This window comes from Neoarius graeffei, chromosome 24 (assembly GCF_027579695.1).
Source record: "Neoarius graeffei isolate fNeoGra1 chromosome 24, fNeoGra1.pri, whole genome shotgun sequence".
In the NCBI taxonomy this organism is placed as follows: domain Eukaryota; kingdom Metazoa; phylum Chordata; class Actinopteri; order Siluriformes; family Ariidae; genus Neoarius; species Neoarius graeffei.
The window spans coordinates 21,864,495-21,885,223 of NC_083592.1; the positions used below are offsets into that span (position 1 = coordinate 21,864,495).

Here is a 20,729-nt window from a genome sequence, read left to right on the forward strand (position 1 = left end):
CCATATTCCTCCAATCTTTCATGAAGAAAGAGATTGGAGTGCTCTGTCTGGACATCAGTCAAGCGTATGTCAAAGTTCAACTCTGATGAATCATCTCAATGTAATAAAGCAAAGATATATTTTAGTAAATCTGACTCTCCAGGCCTGCTAGCTCTGAATCCTGGTCTCCTGTTTGCTGTGTTTATTCTGATGTTCAATTACATAAATTTATCCGTTTATAATTTATCAACGGATAAGTGTGCATCAAGGTTTTTTTTTTTAAACAGACATGACATTTACTTCTTGACTGTAGAACAAATTTTACAGCTTAACTTTACAGAATGCCACATTTCCATAAAACTCAAGTTTTTCATTATGCCAAGCAAACAAAGAATACCTGGATATCGAGGAAGGACTAGATCCTTATTTTCTATCCAATGCTTTTCAGAAAAGTTACAGTGTTCAAAGAAAGCTCTCTTGCACTGTTTGTATAGAGTCAAAAATTTCTTGGTTGCAGCTAGGCAGGTGTCAAGATCCAGGATGGTGTTCAGTCCCTTCAGGCAGCATGTGTCACGCTCCGCCCCGGACATCCACTCCTGAGTTTGCGGATCTTCCACGTCAGCTCCGATCCAGATCCCGGACGGGAATTCCATCCTGCCTACTTCCCCGTTCAGCGAGCGCTCACCTACATTCACTTCCTGATTACCACCACTGCCTTTTTAAACACCGTTCTCAGCCACAGACAGTGCCAGAACATCTCGTATGTAGAGACTAGCCATTTTTTTGCCTCGAGAGTTTTTTTCCTCCAAGTGTTTTCTCATGTCTTTGCCTGCCTCATTTTTTCAAGTCAAGTTTCACTTTTTTTTTATACCTGGACTATTTCCATTATTGTTTTCTTAATCAAGTTTGTTTACATTTTTGCCACACCTCTTTCTGGATAAAACCTACTACGCTTCTTGGATTACTGTCTGTGTGCGTGTTCTGCTTTTAACAGTACGTTCTGGCCAACATGGATCCAGCAGAATTCACCCATCTGAGAACGGCCATCCAACAACAAAGGAATCTCCTCGGGACCCATCAACAAGACCTACGACAAGTCAATCAGACCCTCGCCACCCTGTCTGACTCACTCAACCTCCTCACCACGCAGATGCAGCGTTATCAAGCGATGCCTACCCCTCCCCAGCTGTCTCTGACTCCAGCTCCTGCCACCGCCTTTCTCCGCGAGCCGAGACTCCAAGCAGGTCAACCCTACAATGGAGAACCAGGTACTTGCAGAGCATTCTTGTCTCAATGCCCATTAATCCTAGAGCTGCAACCTCTGGCCTTCCCCACAGAACGCTCCCGGGTAGCATATACAATCATGCTCCTCACCGGCAAGGCAAGGGAGTGGGGAACAGCGGTCTGGGACGCCAATGCACATTTCTACTCCAACTTCAAAGATTTCTTTGGAGATGAAGTGAACTTTTGAGTGCTCTCTGTCCAGCTGGGAAGCAGCTAGAGAACTCATGGAGCTGCGGCAGGGGTCCCGGTCTACCTCAGACTACGCCATCGAGTTCCGGACATTGGTGGCATCGTGCGGTTGGAACAAGAGTGCCCAGGTCACCACATTCCTGCACGGCTTGTCCGATGCCATTAAGGACGAGCTGGTATCGTGGGAACTGCCGTTGGACTTCTCCAGACTCATGGACCTCACCAACCATATCGACACCCGTATCCAGCAATGGTGGAGAGAGAAGACTTGCCCCAGCTTCACCTCCTCTCCATCTTCCGCCTCATCCATCGAACCCATGCAGGTAGACCGGGTTTGGGTGTCAGCTGAAGAACGACAGCGCCTGCGGAGCACAGGGGCCTGCTTCTACTGCAGTCAGCTGGGACACATCTGTCGAGCCTGGCGATTCAAAGGACAAGCCTGCCCGTGAATCGAGGGCCCCTGGTGGGCAACACTCAAAACCAGGACCCTGCTGATCGACCGTTAGTCCCTGCCGTCGTCACCATCCTTGACAACTAGCATCACCACCTCCAGGCCCTCGTTGACTCAGGGGCGGACAGGAAACCGATCTGCTCCTCCACTGCCAAGCATCTGGGAATCCCACTACTCGCTCTCGACGTTCCTCTCACCGTCCTGACACTCAATGGCACCGGCTTGACCACCATCACCCACCTCACCACCTCATTCACCCTGAGGATTTCCAGTAATCATTCTGAAACCATCCAACTTCACATCATGAACGACCCCCATGTACCCATCGTTCTAGGATTACTTTGGTTAATGCAGCACAACCCCCACCTAAACTGGGCCGACAACACCATCTTAGGCTGGAGCTAGTCCTGCCTAGCTTCCTGCCTGCACTCCACTCTGCCTCCCGCCAAGCCACCGCAGCCTTCAGCCAGCAAGTTTCCCAACCTCTCTCACATGCCTCCGGAATACCTGGATCTAAAGCTTGTCTTCAGTAAGACCCGAGTAGTGTCCCTCCCTCCTCACAGACCCTATGACTGTCGAATCTACCTCCTGCCTGGGACGGCGCCACCAAAAGGACAACTCTACTCTCTCTCTCCCGTCGAAAGGCAAGCCATGGAGGAGTACATTTCCGAGTCCTTGGCAGCTGGGATCATCCGCCCTTCCTCCTCCCCAGCAGGGGCGGGATTCTTCTTCGTGGAGAAAAAAGACAAGTTGCTCTGCCCCTGCATTGATTATCAAGTTCTCAATGCCATCACGGTCAAGAACTGCTACCCACTACCGCTCATGACCACAGCCTTTGAACTACTCCAGGGAGCCAAAGTATTTACCAAGCTGGATCTACGTAATGCCTACCATCTCGTCAGGATCAGGGAGGGAGACGAGTGGAAGACAGCCTTTAACGCCACCACGGCTCACTATGAGTACCTCATAGTCCCCTTTGGCCTGACCAACGCTCCCACAGTCTTCCAGGCACTCGTGAACGACGTCTTAAGGGACTATCTTAACATCTTCGTTTTTGTGTACCTGGATAACATCCTGATCTTCTCCCGCTCCCTGGAGGAACATCGGGGTCACGTCCAGCAGGTCCTCCAGTGCCTGCTAGAGAATAAGCTGTTTGTCAAGGCGGAAAAAAGTGAGCTCCATCAGAGCTCCGTCTCATTTCTGGGGTTCATCATCTCCCCAGCAAGGATCCAGATGGACCCCCTCAAGCTTGAGGCAGTTGCTGACTGGCCCACCCCATCCTCGCAGCGGGAGCTCCAGCATTTCCTGGGGTTCGCCAATTTCTACAGGCACTTCATCCGTGACTTCAGCACGATGGCCGGACCCCTCACGGCATTGACCTCAATCAAGAGCCCATTCAAGTGGGGGGGAGGAAGCAGAGAAAGCCTTCTCCATGCTCAAACGCAAATTCAGCACAGCACCCATCCTCACCATACCCGACCCAGCCAAGCAGTTCATTGTGGAGGTTGACGCTTCCGAGTCCAGGGTCAGAGCTTTTCTCTCCCAGAGGGCCAATGATCACAAGGTCCACCCCTGCTCCTTCTTCTCTCGCCAGCTGTCCCCTGCTGAGCAGAACTATGACATTGGCGACAGAGAGCTGTTGGCCATCAAGTTGGCCTTGGAGGAGTGGAGACACTGGCTCAAGGGGTCAGATCTCCCCTTCATTGTCTGGACTGACAACAAAAATCTAGAATACCTCAAGTCCGCCAAACATCTCAACTCATGTCAAGCCCAATGGTCTCTGTTCTTCTCCCGATTCTGGTTCACGCTCTCCTACGCTCTCCTACCGCCCAGGCTCCAAGAATGGCAAACCTGACACCCTGTCCAGGATATTCTCTTCCCACCAGGAGGAGTCTAGAATGCCCAAAACCATCCTCCCACCATGCTGTCTGGTGGGGGCCGCCCTACTTGAGGTAAAGACGTTAGTGCAGAAGGCCCTGGAGCAGGACCCCGGGGCTGGTAACTCTAGCAATATACCACATAACCATCTGTTCCCTGTTCTGTGCGAACCCAGGTGCTGCAGTGGGGTCATGGCTCCAAGTTGGCTTGTCACCCGGGAGCTGCTTGAACCCTGGCACTCATTCAATAAATGCTTCTGGTGGCCATCGATCAAGGAAGATGTCCAGGAGTTTGTGGCAGTCTGCGACACATGTGCCCGGAACAAGACAGCCAATTGACCCCCTTCTGGCTTGCTGAGACCCCTCCCGACTCCTCGTTGACCCTGGTCACACATCGCCCTGGACTTCGTCACAGGACTCCCCCACTCAGGTGGCAACACACGCATTCTCACAGTCATTGACCATTTCTCTAAGTCAGTCCACTTCATCCCCCTGCCGAAGCTTCACACAGCTAAAGAAACTGCCAAACTACTCATCCTCCACATCTTCCGCATACACGGACTCTCCTCTGACATCATCTCCGACCAGGGTCCTCAATTCAATGCGCAGTTCTGGAGGGCCTTCTGCAAACTCATTGGGGCCTACTGTAGTCTCATCAGGTTTCCACCTTCAAAACAACAGCCAGGCAGAACGGGCAAATCAAGACTCGGAAGTGGCACTCAGGTGCATAGTGTCCAGGGATGCCGGTTCTTGGAGTAAGTACCTACCTTGGGTTGAATATGCTCACAATACTCTGCCTTCATCTGCCACAGGTCTCTCACCCTTCCAGTGCTCCCTAGGCTACCAACCACCACTCTTCCCCAACCAAGAGGAGGAGGTTGGTGTACCCTCAGCCCAGACCTTCATACACTGCTGCAGGAGGACGTGGGCGTTGGCCCGGAGAAGACTCCTACGCTCCACCCTAGCATCCAAGAGGCAGGCTGACAAACGCCACTCTAAGGCACCCATCTACCAGGTGGGGCAACGAGTCATGCTCTCCACGCGCCATCTGCCTCTCAGAACCATCTCCCACAAGCTGGCTCCCAGATACGTAGGACCCTTCCTCATCAGTAAGGAATCCACGTTCCATCAAACTGGCATTACCACTCACCATGCAATGCATTCACCCCACGTTCCACGTATCATAGTTGAAACCTCTGGTCTCCAGTTCTTTGTCCCTACCCTCCAAACCCCCTCCTCCTCCTAGGCTCATAGATGGCAGCAAAGCCTACATCATCAAAAAGCTGCTGAAGGTGCGGCGGCGAGGCAGAGGACTTCGGTACCTGGTGGACTGGGAAGGTTACGGTCCTGAGGAGAGAAGTTGGGTCCCCACCAGGTTCATCTTGGACCCAACCCTCATCACTAACTTCCACTGGCAACACCCTGACGATCTTCCTAAAGTGCCTGGAGGCGCTCATTGAAGTACTGTCACGCTCTGCCCCGGACATCCGCTCCTGAGTTTGTGGATCTTCCACATCAGCTCCGATCCGGATCTGGGACGGGAATTCCATACTGCCTGCTTCCCCGAGCGCTCACCTGCATTCACTTTCTGATTACCACTGCTGCCTTTTTAAATGCTGTTCTCAGCCACAGACAGTGCCAGAACGTCTCGTATGTAGACTCTAGCCAGTTTTTTTTTGCATCGAGAGTTTATGTTTTTTCCTCCAAGTGTTTTCTCATGTCTTTGCCTGCCTCGTTTTTTCAAGTCAAATTTCACATTTTTTTTTATACCTGGACTATTTCCATTATTGTTTTCTTAATCAAGTTTGTTTACATTTTTGCCACGCCTCTTTCTGGATTAAACCTACTACGCTTCTTGGATTACTGTCTGTGTGCATGTTCTGCTTTTGGGTCCTAATTCATCACACCTCCAGCAACCCTAACAGCATCTCATCTCATCATCTCTAGCCACTTTATCCTGTTCTACAGGGTCGCAGGCAAGCTGGAGCCTATCCCAGCTGACTACGGGCAAAAGCCTAACAGCATGGTTTGTATTTATTGTATTTATTGGCTGAAAAATACCCCAGCAAATGATTTTTGATTAAATATATTAAATTCAGTGCTGTGCACAGTGCTCATAAGAGTTTCATTCATTGAAATCCATTCTTAGAGCAGCTTTAGTGATGAGATTTGGCAGATGTACTATTGATTCCTGGGAGGGGGGTGAGGTGGGGTGTCACAGTACTTCTGCAGAGTCACAATAACTTTGAGTATAATGGTAGAAAACATTATAACTTATTAACTATCTTGTCAACAGCAAGCAACACAGTCCCAGAGGAAGTCTACATTTACCTTTTGAAGTAAAAACTCAAAGCGTATTCAGTTGCTGACACCCCCCTGTGCTGATTAGACAGAACCAATGCTGCTGTTAGAAGGCATTCAATAAATAAATCTTTCATGAGCTAACAATTACTGAGATGGGTTTTAATCAAACCGAGCACACACAAAGGCTGACCATATTCTTCCATCTCCATGACTGAAAGCGTGGAGCGTTTGGGTCTGACCACAGCTGTGCAGGTCTCATCTGTAAAATAAAGACAGCTCCTTTACTAAACACCAATCCTAGAAAGTATTTCCTTTCTCGGTTTGCTCTTGTACTTTAATCAAATCACACCCATGTTTCAGGGACCTTGACCCAGACCAGGATAATGTGTTTAGTGAAAAATGAATGAATAAAATTACAGATAATCATTGTTAAACAAAACAGCAGCTATAATGGCCTAAAATGGTTGCCAGGACATGCCAGTAATGCCCTATTCATCCTGATACTTGCTAAAAAAAATAAAATAAAATCAGTTTATGGTGAAGATTTACCCTTTAATTAATGGATAATCTCACCTGGATACTGTGGATTTGTACTGTCTAAGAATTGCTGCTGTAATCATAAAGACTGTCCAGTTCTAATCCAAGAACTGTTATTCACAGTCTGCTCATTAGATTCATACTGAAAAGCCCTTAGTACATCCCTTCCTCTTCTACACCTGTGTACAGTGGTGCTTGAAAGTTTGTGAACCCTTTAGAATTTTCTATATTTCTGCATAAATGACCTAAACCATCATCAAGTCCTAAAAGTAGATAAAGAGAACCCAGTTAAACAAATGAGAAAATATTATACTTGATCAGTGAGGAAAATGATCCAATATTACATATCTGTGAGTGGCAAAAATATGTGAACCTTTGCTTTCAGTATCTGGTGTGATCCCCTTGTGCAGCAATAACTGCAACTAAACATTTCCAGTAACTGTTGATCATTCTGCACACCGGCTTGGAGGAATTTTAGCCCATTCCTCCATATAGAACAGCTTCAACTCTAGGATGTTGGTGGGTTTCCTCACATGAACTGCTCGCTTCAGTTCCTTCCACAACAGTTCGATTGGATTAAGGTCAGGACTTTGACTTGGCCATTCCAAAACATTGACTTTATTTTTCTTTCACCATTCTTTGGTAGAATAACTTGTGTGCTTAGGGTCATTGTCTTGCTGCATGACCCACCTTCTCTTGAGATTCAGTTCATGGACAGGTGTCCTGTCATTTTCCTTTAGAATTTGCTGGTATAATTCAGAATTCATGTCAGCCCTGTGATGACCTGGCGATTTGTCCAGGGTGTACCCCGCCTTTCGCCCGTAGTCAGCTGGGATAGGCTCCAGCTTGCCTGCGACCCTGTAGAAGGATAAAGCGGCTAGAGATAATGAGATGAGAATGAAGTTCTATTTTGGTCTCATCCATCCACAAAACATTTTTCTAATAGCCTTCTGGCTTGTCCACATGATCTTTAGCAAACTGCAGATGAGCATCAATGTTCTTTTTGGAGAGCAGTGGCTTTCTCCTTGCAACCCTGCCATGCACATCATTGTTGTTCAGTGTTCTCCTGATGGTGGACTCATGAACATTAACATTAGCCAGTGTGAGAGAGGTCTTCAGTTGCTTAGAAGTTACGCTGGGGTCCTTTGTGACCTCACCGACTATTACACGCCTTGCTCTTGTAGTGATCTTTGTTGGTCGACCACTCCTGGGGAGGGTAACAATGGTCTTGAATTTCCTCCATTTGTACACAATGTGTCTGTCTGTGGATTGGTTGAGTCCAAACTCTTTAGAGATAGTTTTGTAACCTTTTTCAGCCTGATGAGCATCAACAATGCTTTTTCTGAGGTCCTCAGAAATCTCCTTTGTTCATGCCATGATACAATTCCACAAACATGTGTTGTGAAGATCAGACTTTGATAGATCCCTGTTCTTTAAATAAAACAGGGTGCCCACTCACACCTGATTGTCATCCCATTGATTGAAAACACCTGACTCTAATTTCACCTTCAAATTAACTGCTAATCCTAGACATTCACATACAACCCCGATTCCAAAAAAGTTGGGACAAAGTACAAATTGTAAATAAAAATGGAATGCAATAATTTACAAATCTCAAAAACTGATATTGTATTCACAATAGAACATAGACAACATATCAAATGTCGAAAGTGAGACATTTTGAAATTTCATGCCAAATATTGGCTCATTTGAAATTTCATGACAGCAACACATCTCAAAAAAGTTGGGACAGAGGCAATAAGAGGCTGGAAAAGTTAAAGCTACAAAAAAGGAACAGCTGGAGGACCAAATTGCAACTCACTAGGTCAATTGGCAATAGGTCATTAACATGACTGGGTATAAAAAGAGCATCCTGGAGTGGCAGCGGCTCTCAGAAAGAAAGATGGGAAGAGGATCAACAATCCCCCTAATTCTGCGCCAACAAATAGTGGAGCAATATCAGAAAGGAGTTCGACAGGGCAAAATTGCAAAGAGTTTGAACATATCATCATCTACAGTGCATAATATCATCAAAAGATTCGAGAATCTGGAAGAATCTCTGTGCGTAAGGGTCAAGGCCGGAAAACCATACTGGGTGCTCATGATCTTCAGGCCCTTAGACGGCACTGCATCACATACAGGCATGCTTCTGTATTGGAAATCACAAAATGGGCTCAGGAATATTTCCAGAGAACATTATCTGTGAACACAATTCACCGTGCCATCCGCCGTTGCCAGCTAAAACTCGATAGTTCAAAGAAGAAGCCGTATCTAAACATGATCCAGAAGTGCAGACGTCTTCTCTGGGCCAAGGCTCATTTAAAATGGACTGTGGCAAAGTGGAAAACTGTTCTGTGGTCAGACGAATCAAAATTTGAAGTTCTTTATGGAAATCAGGGATGCCGTGTTATTCGGACTAAAGAGGAGAAGGACGACCCAAGTTGTTATCAGCGCTCAGTTCAGAAGCCTGCATCTCTGATGGTATGGGGTTGCATTAGTGCGTGTGGCATGGGCATCTTACGCATCTGGAAAGACACCATCAAAGCTGAAAGGTATATCCAGGTTCTAGAGCAACATATGCTCCCATCCAGATGATGTCTCTTTCAGGGAAGACCTTGCATTTTCCAACATGACAATGCCAAACCACATACTGCATCAATTACAGCATCATGGCTGCGTAGAAGAAGGGTCCGGGCACTGAACTGGCCAGCCTGCAGTCCAGATCTTTCACCCATAGAAAACATTTGGCGCATCATAAAACAGAATATACGACAAAAAAAAAAAAACTAAGACAGTTGAGCAACTAGAATCCTACATTAGACAAGAATGGGTTAACATTCCTATCCCTAAACTTGAGCAACTTGTCTCCTCAGTCCCCAGACATTTACAGACTGTTGTAAAGAGAAAAGGGGATGTCTCACAGTGGTAAACATGGCCTTGTCCCAACTTTTTTGAGATGTGTTGTTGTCATGAAATTTAAAATCACCTAATTTTTCTCTTTAAATGATACATTTTCTCAGTTTAAACATTTGATATGTCATCTATGTTCTATTCTGAATAAAATATGGAATTTTGAAACTTCCACATCATTGCATTCCGTTTTTATTAACCCCGCCGACAGTAGTCGGAGGGGTTATTATTTTCACCTGCGTCAGTCTGTGTGTGTGTGTATCTGTCTGTCTGTCTGTCTGTGTGTCTGCAAGATATCTCAAGAACCAATGGATCGATTTGGACCAAATTTTGTACATGTGTTGCCAATCACCCAGGAAGGAAACCATTAAATTTTGGAGGTCAAAGGTCAAGGTCATGGCAGAACTTCGAAATTTTCGCCCAATGTATTTTAATAGGGAAAAGGCGGGGTTTGCACTCGTTAGAGTGTCCCTGTCTAGTTTACAATTTGTACTTTGTCCCAACTTTTTTGGAATCGGGGTTGTACTTTTGCCACTCACAGATATGTAATATTGGATCATTTTCCTCAATAAATGACCAAGTATAATATTTTTGTCTCATTTGTTTAACTGGGTTCTCTTTATCTACTTTTAGGACTTTTGTGTGAAAATCTGATGTTTTAGATCATATATATGCAGAAATATAGAAAATTCTAAAGGGTTCACAAACTTTCAAGCACCATTGTAGTGTAATAATTTAATAATCCCACTGTCTGCTACCACACAGGAGATGGGTTCCCTTTTGAGTCTGGTTTTTCTAATTGTTTCTTCCTCATGTCTCAGAGAGTTTTTTTCCCTTAACACTGTTGCGACTGTTGCACTCATTGGGGATCTAAATCTACATCTAGCTTCCTAAATTTAAATTGAATATTTACCTGCATTGAAGGCCTCAACATTTGCATTTGTAAGAAAAGTCAGTCCAGCACGGCTGAAGACATCAGCGTTATTTTGGCCTCCTCCTTCTCCACATCCTAGGTCACTATTTTCAAATTGCTGCAGTACCTGTAAAAATGACACCAGCACAATATAAGTACATGCTACATCACCATTCTCACTGTCATCATGAAGCATCATCCATAACAAGCATACACATGACCCTAAAAAATTATTTTTGCTAAAATGATCAAAGCTTACTTTTGACAAAAGGACATACAGTAAATGGAAGCACACATATTAACCTTGTTTAGTGGGTCTTTGTCATTGGTTCTGAGGTTGTACAGGGCCGTGTCTATGGCTGACAGCGCCACCAGTGACTTTTCGTTTAGGCTCTTAGTCTTCACTGATAGTGTCAGCTTGTCTTTAGGTTTGTAGTCCTTATCTTGAGCTGACAGGTTCACCTGAAACAGAAGGGAAAATTATCAAGAATCAAGCAATTCTAAATAACACTGCCAAGTTGTTTACAGTTTGTACTAGTGCATCTCAAAAAATTAGAATACCATGAAAAAAGTTCCTTTTTTTCATAATTTAATTCAAAAAGGTAAACTTTGATATATTCTATATTCATTACATGTAAAGTGAAATATTTAAAGCCTTTTTTGTTTTAATTTTGATGATTATGGCTTACAGCTCATGAAAATCAGAAATCCAGTATCTCAAATTATTAGAATATTCCCTAAGATCAATCAAAAAAAGGATTTACAATACAGAAATGTCCAACTTCTGAAAAGTATATTCATTTATACACTCAATACTTGGTTGGGGCTCCTTTACCATGAATTACTGTATCAATGCGGTGTGGCATGGAGGTGATCAGTCTGTGGCACTGCTGAGGTGTTATTGAAGCCCAGGTTGCTTTGATAGTGGCCTTCAGCATATCTGTATTTTTGGGGTCGGGTGTTTCTCATCTTCCTCTTGACAATACCCCATAGATTCTCTATGGGGTTCAGGTCAGGCAAGTTGGCTGGCCAATCAAACACAGTAATATCATGGTCAGCAAACCATTTGGTAGTAGTTTTGGCACTGTGGGTAGGTGCTAAGTCCTGCTGGAAAAGGAAATCAGCATCTCCAAAGAGTTCGTCAGCAGATGGAAGCATGAAGTGCTCTAAAATCTCCTGGTAGATGGCTGTGTTGACTTTGGACTTGATAAAATACAGTGGACCAACACCAGCAGATGACATGGCACCCCAAATCATCACAGACTGTGGAAACTTCACACTGGGCTTCAAACACCTTGGATTCTGTGCCTCTCCACTCTTCCTCCAGACTCTAGAACCGTGATTTCCAAATTAAATGCAAAATGTACTTTCATCTGAAAAGAGGACTTTGGACCACTGAGCAACAGTCCGTTTCTTTCTCTCCTTAGCCCAGATAAGACACTTCTGACATTGTCTCTGGCTCAGGAGTAGCTTGATATTAGGAATGTGAAAGTTGTATCCCCTTTCTTGAAGATGTCTGTTCGTGATGGGTCTTGATACACTGACACCAGCCTCAGTCCACTCCTTGTGAAGCTCTCCCAAGTTCTTGAATCAACTTTTCTTGACAATCCTCTCAAGACTGCGGCCATCCCTGTTGCTTGTGCACCTTTTCCAGCCACCCTTTTCAGCAATGACCTTTTGTGGCTTACCCTCCTTGTGGAGGGCATCAGTGATCATCTTCTGGACAACAGTCAAGTCAGCAGTCTTCCCCATGATTGTGGTTGTGTGTACTGAACTAGACCGAGAGATACACTGTGTTCATACTGTTTTACTCAAACTCGAAATGAAATATTCTAATATTTTGAGATGGGGTTTTTTTTGTACTGTATGCCATACTGATTAAAATTAAAATAGAAAAATGCTTGAAACATTTTAGTTTATGTGTAATGAGTCTATAATATATAACAATTTCACTTTCTTAAATAACTGATGGAAAATATTGAACTTTTTCACAATATTCTAATTTTTTGAGATGCACTAGTATATAATTTATAATAATCTTTTAATCATCTTCATAAAGTAAGCAAAGATAATGATATTATATGGAATCTATAATATTACATCTAAATTGTTGACACATTTGGCCTTGACGTCGAACCACACAGAATCTGCAACCAATTCAGCTCTCTCCTCTCCAGAAAGGATATAATAGACCACCAGGCGAGCAGATGGCACCATGTTTGAAGTCACCTTAAATTGGATGCTCTGGACCTGGCCAGTTATCTTCTGTTCTGTGGCAAATTTTATCACTTTCCCCTTTGAAATGACCTTTGGAAAAAAAAATTAAACAAACATGCAAATGCATAAAATAATCCAAATACTTCACTTTCTTTACTGGACAAGTCTGGATATTTGACATTCTTTTACCTGGTAACTGAATGTCTTCAGTGGAAGATATTGACGATAATTAAAGTGGATTAAGATATCGGCGTACGTGTCTACCTCAAAAGCTGTGGCATCTGAAGGCAAATTGATATACAGATAGCGCTGATTGACAGACTTGTAGGCCACAGCGCTGAGTTTAAGCTGAGCCTGGTTCTCTGGTGGATATTTTTCATCATCTGTTACAAACTGAAATACAAAATCATTTAAAAAATCATGATATTACATGTTAAATAAATTAAGACCCTGACAGATTGATTAAAAGGTTTCAAAAGGTCTAGAAATTATTTTCAATTACCATGAAAATAATTTCTAGCCACCTGAATAATATTCTTGAGCTTTTTGTCATCTGAATTACACTGATTAGCCATAACATTAACACCACTGACAGGTGAAGTGAATAACATTGATTCTCTCATTACAATGGCACCTGTCAAGGGGTGGGATATATTAGGCAGCAAGAGAACAGTCAGTTCTTGAAGATGATGTGTCACCTTTCTGTTTTAGCCAGAATTAACTTTTTCAGCAGTTTGTACTACAGTAGCTCTTCTGTGGGATTAGACCATATGGGCTAGCCTTTGTGTCCCATGTGAATCAATGAGCCTTCAACACCCGTGACCCTGTCGCTGGTTCACTGGTTGTCCTTCCTTGGACTACTTTTGGTAGGTACTAACCACTGCATACTGGGAACACCCCACAAGATGTGCCATTTTGGAGATTCTCAGACCTAGTCATCACAATGCCATTTAGCCATCACAATTTGGCCTTTGACAAAGTCACTCAGATCCTTATGCTTGCCCATTTTTTTTCCTGCTTCCAACACATCAATTTCAATAACTGACTATTCTCTTGCTGTATATCCCACCCCTTGACAGGTACCATTGCAATGAGATAATCAATGTTATTCATTTCACCTGTAAGTGGTTTTAATGTTATGGCTGTTTGGTGTATATACAACCCTAAATCAGGAAAAGATTGAGACAGTATGGAAAAAAAATAGAAAGCAGTGATTTCTAAATTTACTTTGACTTGTATTTCATTGTAGACAGTATGAACAAAATATATTTCATGTTTTGTTTGGTCAACTTCATTTCATTTGTTAATATAAATAAAGCGTTCAGAACTCAGACAGTCTCAGTGTTTAAGTCTAGGCTGAAAACATATCTTTTTAGTCAGTCCTTTCATTAAGAGCTTTTTATTAGGTAAAGGAGTAGATCTGGAGGGTTCTTGGCACAGTGTGTTTTGGTAAACTGGGATGTATGGATGCTACCCCCCCACTCTTATACGTTCATTTGGGTTTGTTGATCTTGGAGTGCCTGGCTGCTTTATGTCCCAGGGCTCCCTCATGTGTGTTACCTTCTGGCTCTCCCTTTTAGTTATGTTGTCAGTTAGTTTTTGCTGGAGTCCATGCTTGCACTCAACAATGTACAACCATTAGGTGACAACGGGCATAACTAACAACCTGTGTTTTCTTTCTGTTTGTCTGAGTTATTTGTCAATCCTGAGATACCAGTGATGCTGGCCTCTCCTGCTGTTCGGACCGGTCTGATCCATCCTGATGGAACTTCTGATCACATTGCTCCTGTGGAGGATAGACCTATATGGACAGTTGAAAGACACACTTGGAAGATGGCTCTGGACACTTAATTTTGATATGATGACTGAGGACTACAATGGACATGATAACTTTAGGGATTTGGATAGTTTACCCTCTACAGTGCAGAATATCATTCAACGATTCTGTCACACTCCCGGGCTCACCCAACACCCAGGACTCCACTTCCCACAATCCGCCTCACACACCAGTCACTACCACATGCACTCCATCAGCCAATCCGGAGCCACTTCCGAGGAGTGGCTCCCCCGAGTTCTAATTACCATCACCTGTACCTTTTTGTTTCCGTTTGTATTTATACCCCTTTGTTTTGTTCATCGTACAGTATTGCATCTACATTTCGTGAGCCTACTGAGCGGCATCATTCTGATTGTATTCCTGTGTATGACCCTTTTTGCCTTCCGTTTTTTTCCCGTTTTGCCTAGCCTTTGTGTTTTGTTTGCTCATTTCTCTTGCTTCCCGGTTTCTTGATCCTCTCCTGTTTTCCGATTACGATTTGCCTAGCCCTTGTGTTTAGATTGCCTGTGTTTTTCTGATTCCCGGTTCTTGGACTATTGCCTGTTTCCTGACCACAATTTGTCTAGCCCTCGTTACTGTTTTGGATCTCTCAGTATTGACCTGGCCTGGCTTTTGTACATTGTCTTTTTCCATTGTGCTCATGAAAACCTTGAGTTCATAATCTGTGAGTACCTGGTTTGTTACAACCGTGTTTACATGTCTGTGAAGATTCTCAATCATCCAGGTCATAGTAAACTGTGAGTGGTAGAAATGGGCAACTGGACTTGCTTGAAAATTCTTGAAAATTCTTCACCTCTCGTCCAAAAGGCTTCCTCAGTTCTGTCTGACTAATAGGGAGTATCAGATATTTATCTTCTCCTGGATCAGAATCAGAATCAGAATTCTGATGACCAGCTCATCTAAGGTGTCATTGAGGCATCATGTTGGTGTGGGTCACCAGTACCTACTTTTCGACTCTCACCACCCACTGGAACATAAATTGGGGGTCATTAGGACCTTGCAACACAGGGCTCAGAACATTCCTACAACATTAGAGGGAAAAGAGAAGGAGCAGAATCATATCAAGAAAGCACTTCAGAATTGCGGTTATCCCAACTGGGCTTTCCTAAAGAGCATAAAAAGGAACATAACTGACAAGGATGATAACAGGAACAAACGCAAGAACATTGTCATTCCCTACATTTCTGGTCTATCCGAGAAACTCAGGAGGATCTTCTACAAACACAACATTCCGGTACATTTCAGACCCAGTAACACCCTGAAGCAGAAACTGGTTCACCCTAAGGACAGAATACCTAGACACAAACAGGACAACGTAGTGTATGCAATTCAGTGCAGTGATGATTGCACGGATTCGTATATTGGGGAGATGAAACAACCGCTATACGGGCCAAGCGCCTGTATAGCGGTTGTTTCGTCTCCCCAATATACGAATCTGTGCAATCATCACTGCACTGAATTGCATACACTACGTTGTGTGTGCCATTTTTGTCAACCTGGAACGGCCATCACTGAACAGAGGTGGGGGTCTAAGACATCATTTGTCAAACATCTACAAGGCGGTCTTGGACACTCTTCCCAGACGGCTGGGTGTACGCCAGGACCCAGCTGTTTTCGGTGACTCACAGGAGGACAGAGAGAGTCAGATTGCCATTGATCACCCTAACGGGCAATCCTTTGATCACCCTAATGACTCGCCGTTCACACCCAGCCTCCAGTGACCCACACCAACATGATGCCTCAATGACACCTTAGATGAGCTGGTCATCAGAATTCTGATTCTGATCCAGGAGAAGATAAATATCTGATACTCCCTATTAGTCAGACAGAACTGAGGAAGCCTTTTGGACGAGAGGTGAAACGTTTTCAAGAATTTTCAAGCAAGTCCAGTTGCCCATTTCTACCACCCACAGTTTACTATGACCTGGATGATTGAGAATCTTCACAGACATGTTTCCACGCATTTTGGGATGAGACCCCTTTGACTGCTGCGGGAGTATGAGAAGTGTTCCAGAAAACTGGCAGACTACAGAAACCACCTGCGTTTTAACCTGAGATGCCGACAATCCAACATTATCCCCACCAGCCTACGCCTATTTTCAATGGTTAAAGGACACAGAGCTGAGATAATCCTGCAGAAAGCCCAGAAGCGGCTTCTCAATGAGAGAGTGAGACAAGTACATTTCACCATCGATGCTCTCCAGAACAAGACTAAACTGAGGTTTGAGGAGTTGACAGCCCTTCTTCCCAGTGAAGTTTTGGAACGAGTCTCTGATCTCACTGAGAAGGCACAGCTTTCACAACACACCAAAGGTAAGGAACGACAGATGCGCAAATTTCAAAAATTGCTGTCTAAAACCACCTCCTCCGGCAAGACAGAAGGGCTGACTTGGAGGAAGAAATCTGACCAGGCTACACAACAGGACATAGAAGAGAAATGGGTGAAGAACTTATCCGACAGGGTACTCACCCAACCAGAGAGAGAGGTCTTATCCAAGGGTCTTAACTTTGCAGTTTCACCTGAGCGGATACCAGTAGTAGAACTCATCACAGCCACAGAGACAGCCATCAGGAACAACAACCTGACCAACACGGAGTCAGAACAACTTAGACTGAAGATATCAGCTGCTTTATCCAGTGCGAAAGCACCCCCCTCCAACCTCACCAGCCAAGAAAGGAGGGCTCTTACAGTGCTTCAAAGAGACCGGAACATCACCATCCTTCCTGCTGACAAAGGGAGATGCACAGTGGTGCTAAACACAGCGGACTACCACTCCAGGATGACCAGTCTCCTCAGTGATACAACCACTTATGAAACACTGAGGAGGGACCCCACAAGTGGTTACAAAAGGAAAGTTGTTAGCTGTTTGCAACAACTAGAAAAGGACCAAGCCATCAACCCATCTCTTTACTACAGATTGTACCCTGGGGAAGCCGTGCCTCTCATATACGGACTCCCCAAGATTCACAAAGAAGGAGCTCCTCTCAGACCTATTATCAGCAGTATAAACTTGGTCACATATAACATTGCTAAACACCTAGCCACCATCTTGGCTCCTCTAGTTGGGAATACACCATATCATGTCAAAAATTCCCAAGATTTTGCTTCTAAAGTTGCAGACCTCAAAATAGATTCAGATGAAACCATGGTTTCCTACGATGTCACTTCTCTGTTCATCTGCATTCCTACCACAGAAGCAGTCGGATCTGTAAGAAAACAACTCCTTCAGGATAGCTCCTTACTGGATAGAACGAAACTCACCACAGATCAGATTTGCACCCTGCTTGACCTCTGCCTGACTACCACTTATTTTCAGTTTAATGGAAGTTTCTACAGACAGAAGCATGGATGCGCCATGGGATCACCAGTGTCCCCTATTGTGGCCAATTTATACATGGAGGAAATGGAACATATAGCTTTGACCACTTTTGCAGGAGTTGCTCCCAGCCATTGGTTTAGATACGTGGATGATACCTGGGTTAAAATCAAAATCCATGAGGTGGAAGCTTTCTCGAAACACATCAATGCAGTGGATAGCAACATCAACTTCACTCGGGAGGATGTCAGTGGGAATAATCTAGCCTTCTTGGATTGTGATGTACACATTAGACAAGACAGAAGCCTTAGTATCGAGGTCTACCGGAAACCCACACACACAGACCAGTACCTACTTTTCGACTCAATGAGGGAAAAGAGAAGGAGCAGAATCATATCAAGAAAGCACTTCAGAATTGCGGTTATCCCAACTGGGCTTTCCTAAAGAGCATAAAAAGGAACATAACTGACAAGGATGATAACAGGAACAAACGCAAGAACATTGTCATTCCCTATATTTCTGGTCTATCCGAGAAACTCAGGAGGATCTTCAACAAACACAACATTCCGGTACATCTCAGACCCAGTAACACCCTGAAGCAGAAACTGGTCCACCCTAAGGACAGAATACCTAGACACAAACAGGACAATGTAGTGTATGCAATTCAGTGCAGTGATAATTGCATGGATTCGTATATTGGGGAGACGAAACAACCGCTATACAGGCGCTTGGCCCAACACAGGAGAGCCAGCTCCTCAGGCCAGGACTCGGCTGTCTACATTCATCTTAACAACAAAGGACACTCATTTCAGGATTGTAATGTACGCATTTTAGCCAGAGAGGATCGTTGGTATGAGCGAGGAGTTAAAGAAGCCATTTTTGTCAACCTGGAACGGCCATCACTGAACAGAGGTGGGGGTCTAAGACATCATTTGTCAAACATCTACAAGGCGGTCTTGGACACTCTTCCCAGACGGCTGGGTGTACGCCAGGACCCAGCTGTTTTCGGTGACTCACAGGAGGACAGAGAGAGTCAGATTGCCATTGATCACCCTAACGGGCAATCCTTTGATCACCCTAATGACTCGCCGTTCACACCCAGCCTCCAGTGACCCACACCAACATGATGCCTCAATGACACCTTAGATGAGCTGGTCATCAGAATTCTGATTCTGATCCAGGAGAAGATAAATATCTGATACTCCCTATTAGTCAGACAGAACTGAGGAAGCCTTTTGGATGAGAGGTGAAACATTTTCAAGAATTTTCAAGCAAGTCCAGTTGCCCATTTCTACCACCCACAGTTTACAACCGTGTTACAGATTCATTGAATCTGAAGGAATTTCAGTGCTAAGGGCACAAGCCTAAACTGAACATCTGTGATCTGCAATCCCTCAGCACTGCATCAAGAGCAGTCATTAATCTATATCTGATATAACCACATGGGCCTGGGATTACTTTGGCAAACTTTTGTAAAGTGCTAGAATGGAGTTATCTACAAATGTCAGTTAAAACATTGCTGTGCAAAAATATTAACTAACTTGCTATGCCTTATATTAATTTGCAGAAGTGCTGTCAACTTCTCTGGGCTTGGAGGAATCTGGGCTGGACCATCACACAATGGAAATGTGTATTATGGTCAGACAAATCAGTATTGCATGTCTATTTTGGAAGAAATGGATGCCATGTGCTTCGGAAAGGATCATCCAGTCTGTTACCAGCAAAAGTCCAAAAGCCAGGGTCTGTCAGTATGTGGTATGTCAGTCAAGGTAACTCACACTTCTGTGATGGCAGCATTAATGCAGAAAAGTACGAGACTTTGGAACAACATAAGTTGCCTTCACAATGACATCTTTTCCAGGGATATTTCAACAAGAAAGTGCAAAACCACATTCTGCACATATTACAAAGGTATGGCTATGGAAGAAGAGGGTGCCTGTCCCCAATAGAGAATGTGTGGAGAACTTTGAAAAGGAAAAAAAAAAACAATAACACCTGAAACGCTTCATCATATGATGTCTTCAGTCCCTCAACATCTTAAGTGTTGTGAGAAGGAATGGAAACAATACAAAGTGGTAAATGCTTTACAGTCTCAACTGTGGGTGGTAAAAGAGAGCAACTGGACTTGCTTGAAGATTCTTGAAGACGTTTCACCTCTCATCCGAAAGGCTTCTTCAGTTCTGTCTGACTGGTAGGGAGCATCAGGTATTTATCCTCTCATGGATGAAAAGCTCATCTAAGGTGTCATTGAGTCATCCTGTTGGTGTGGGTCAACTGGGGGCTGGTTGTGAACGGCCTCGAGAGTCGTTAGGATGATCAAAGGTGTCATTGAGTCATCCTGTTGGTGTGGGTCAACTGGGGGCTGGTTGTGAACGGCCTCGAGAGTCGTTAGGATGATGAATGGATTGCCCATTAGGGTGATCAATGGAATGCTGATTCTCTCTGTCCTCCTGTGAGTCACTGAAAACAGCTGGGTTTTGGTGTGCATTCAGTTGTCTGGGAAGTGTGCCAAGGACTGCATTGTAGGTGGCTGATAAATTATGTCTTAGACCCCCACCTCTGTTCAGTGATGGCCATTCCAGGTTGACAAAAATGGCTTCTTTAACTCCTCGCTCATACCAACGATCCTCTCTGGCTAAAATGCGTACGTTGCAATCCTGAAATGAGTGTCCTTTGTTGTTAAGATGAAGGTAGACAGCAGAGTCCTGGCCTGAGGAACTGGAACACAAATTGGGGGTCATTAGGACCTTGCAACACAGGGCTCAGAATATCCCTACAATGATAGAGGGAAAAGAGAAGGAGCAGAATCACATCAAGAAAGCACTTCAGAACTGCAGGTATCCCAACTGGTCTTTCCTCAAGAGCAGAAAAAGGAACAGAACAGACAAGGAGGATAACAGGAACAAACCCAAGA

General features: G+C 44.4%; 1 protein-coding gene across 1 annotated transcript in view; it reads right to left on the reverse strand.

Annotated features, from left to right (window-relative positions):
- c5 (complement component 5) overlaps nt 1-20,729 on the reverse strand; it is a 182,741-nt gene that overhangs the window by 140,758 nt on the left and 21,254 nt on the right. The window contains exons 13-20 of the mRNA XM_060907120.1: nt 12,851-13,054; nt 12,545-12,751; nt 10,748-10,906; nt 10,445-10,571; nt 6,275-6,343; nt 5,806-5,830; nt 318-546; nt 2-95 (exon numbers count right to left, since the gene is read on the reverse strand). Of these exons, the coding sequence (XP_060763103.1) occupies nt 2-95; nt 318-546; nt 5,806-5,830; nt 6,275-6,343; nt 10,445-10,571; nt 10,748-10,906; nt 12,545-12,751; nt 12,851-13,054 (1,114 nt within the window). The remainder of the gene's footprint in view (nt 1; nt 96-317; nt 547-5,805; nt 5,831-6,274; nt 6,344-10,444; nt 10,572-10,747; nt 10,907-12,544; nt 12,752-12,850; nt 13,055-20,729) is intronic.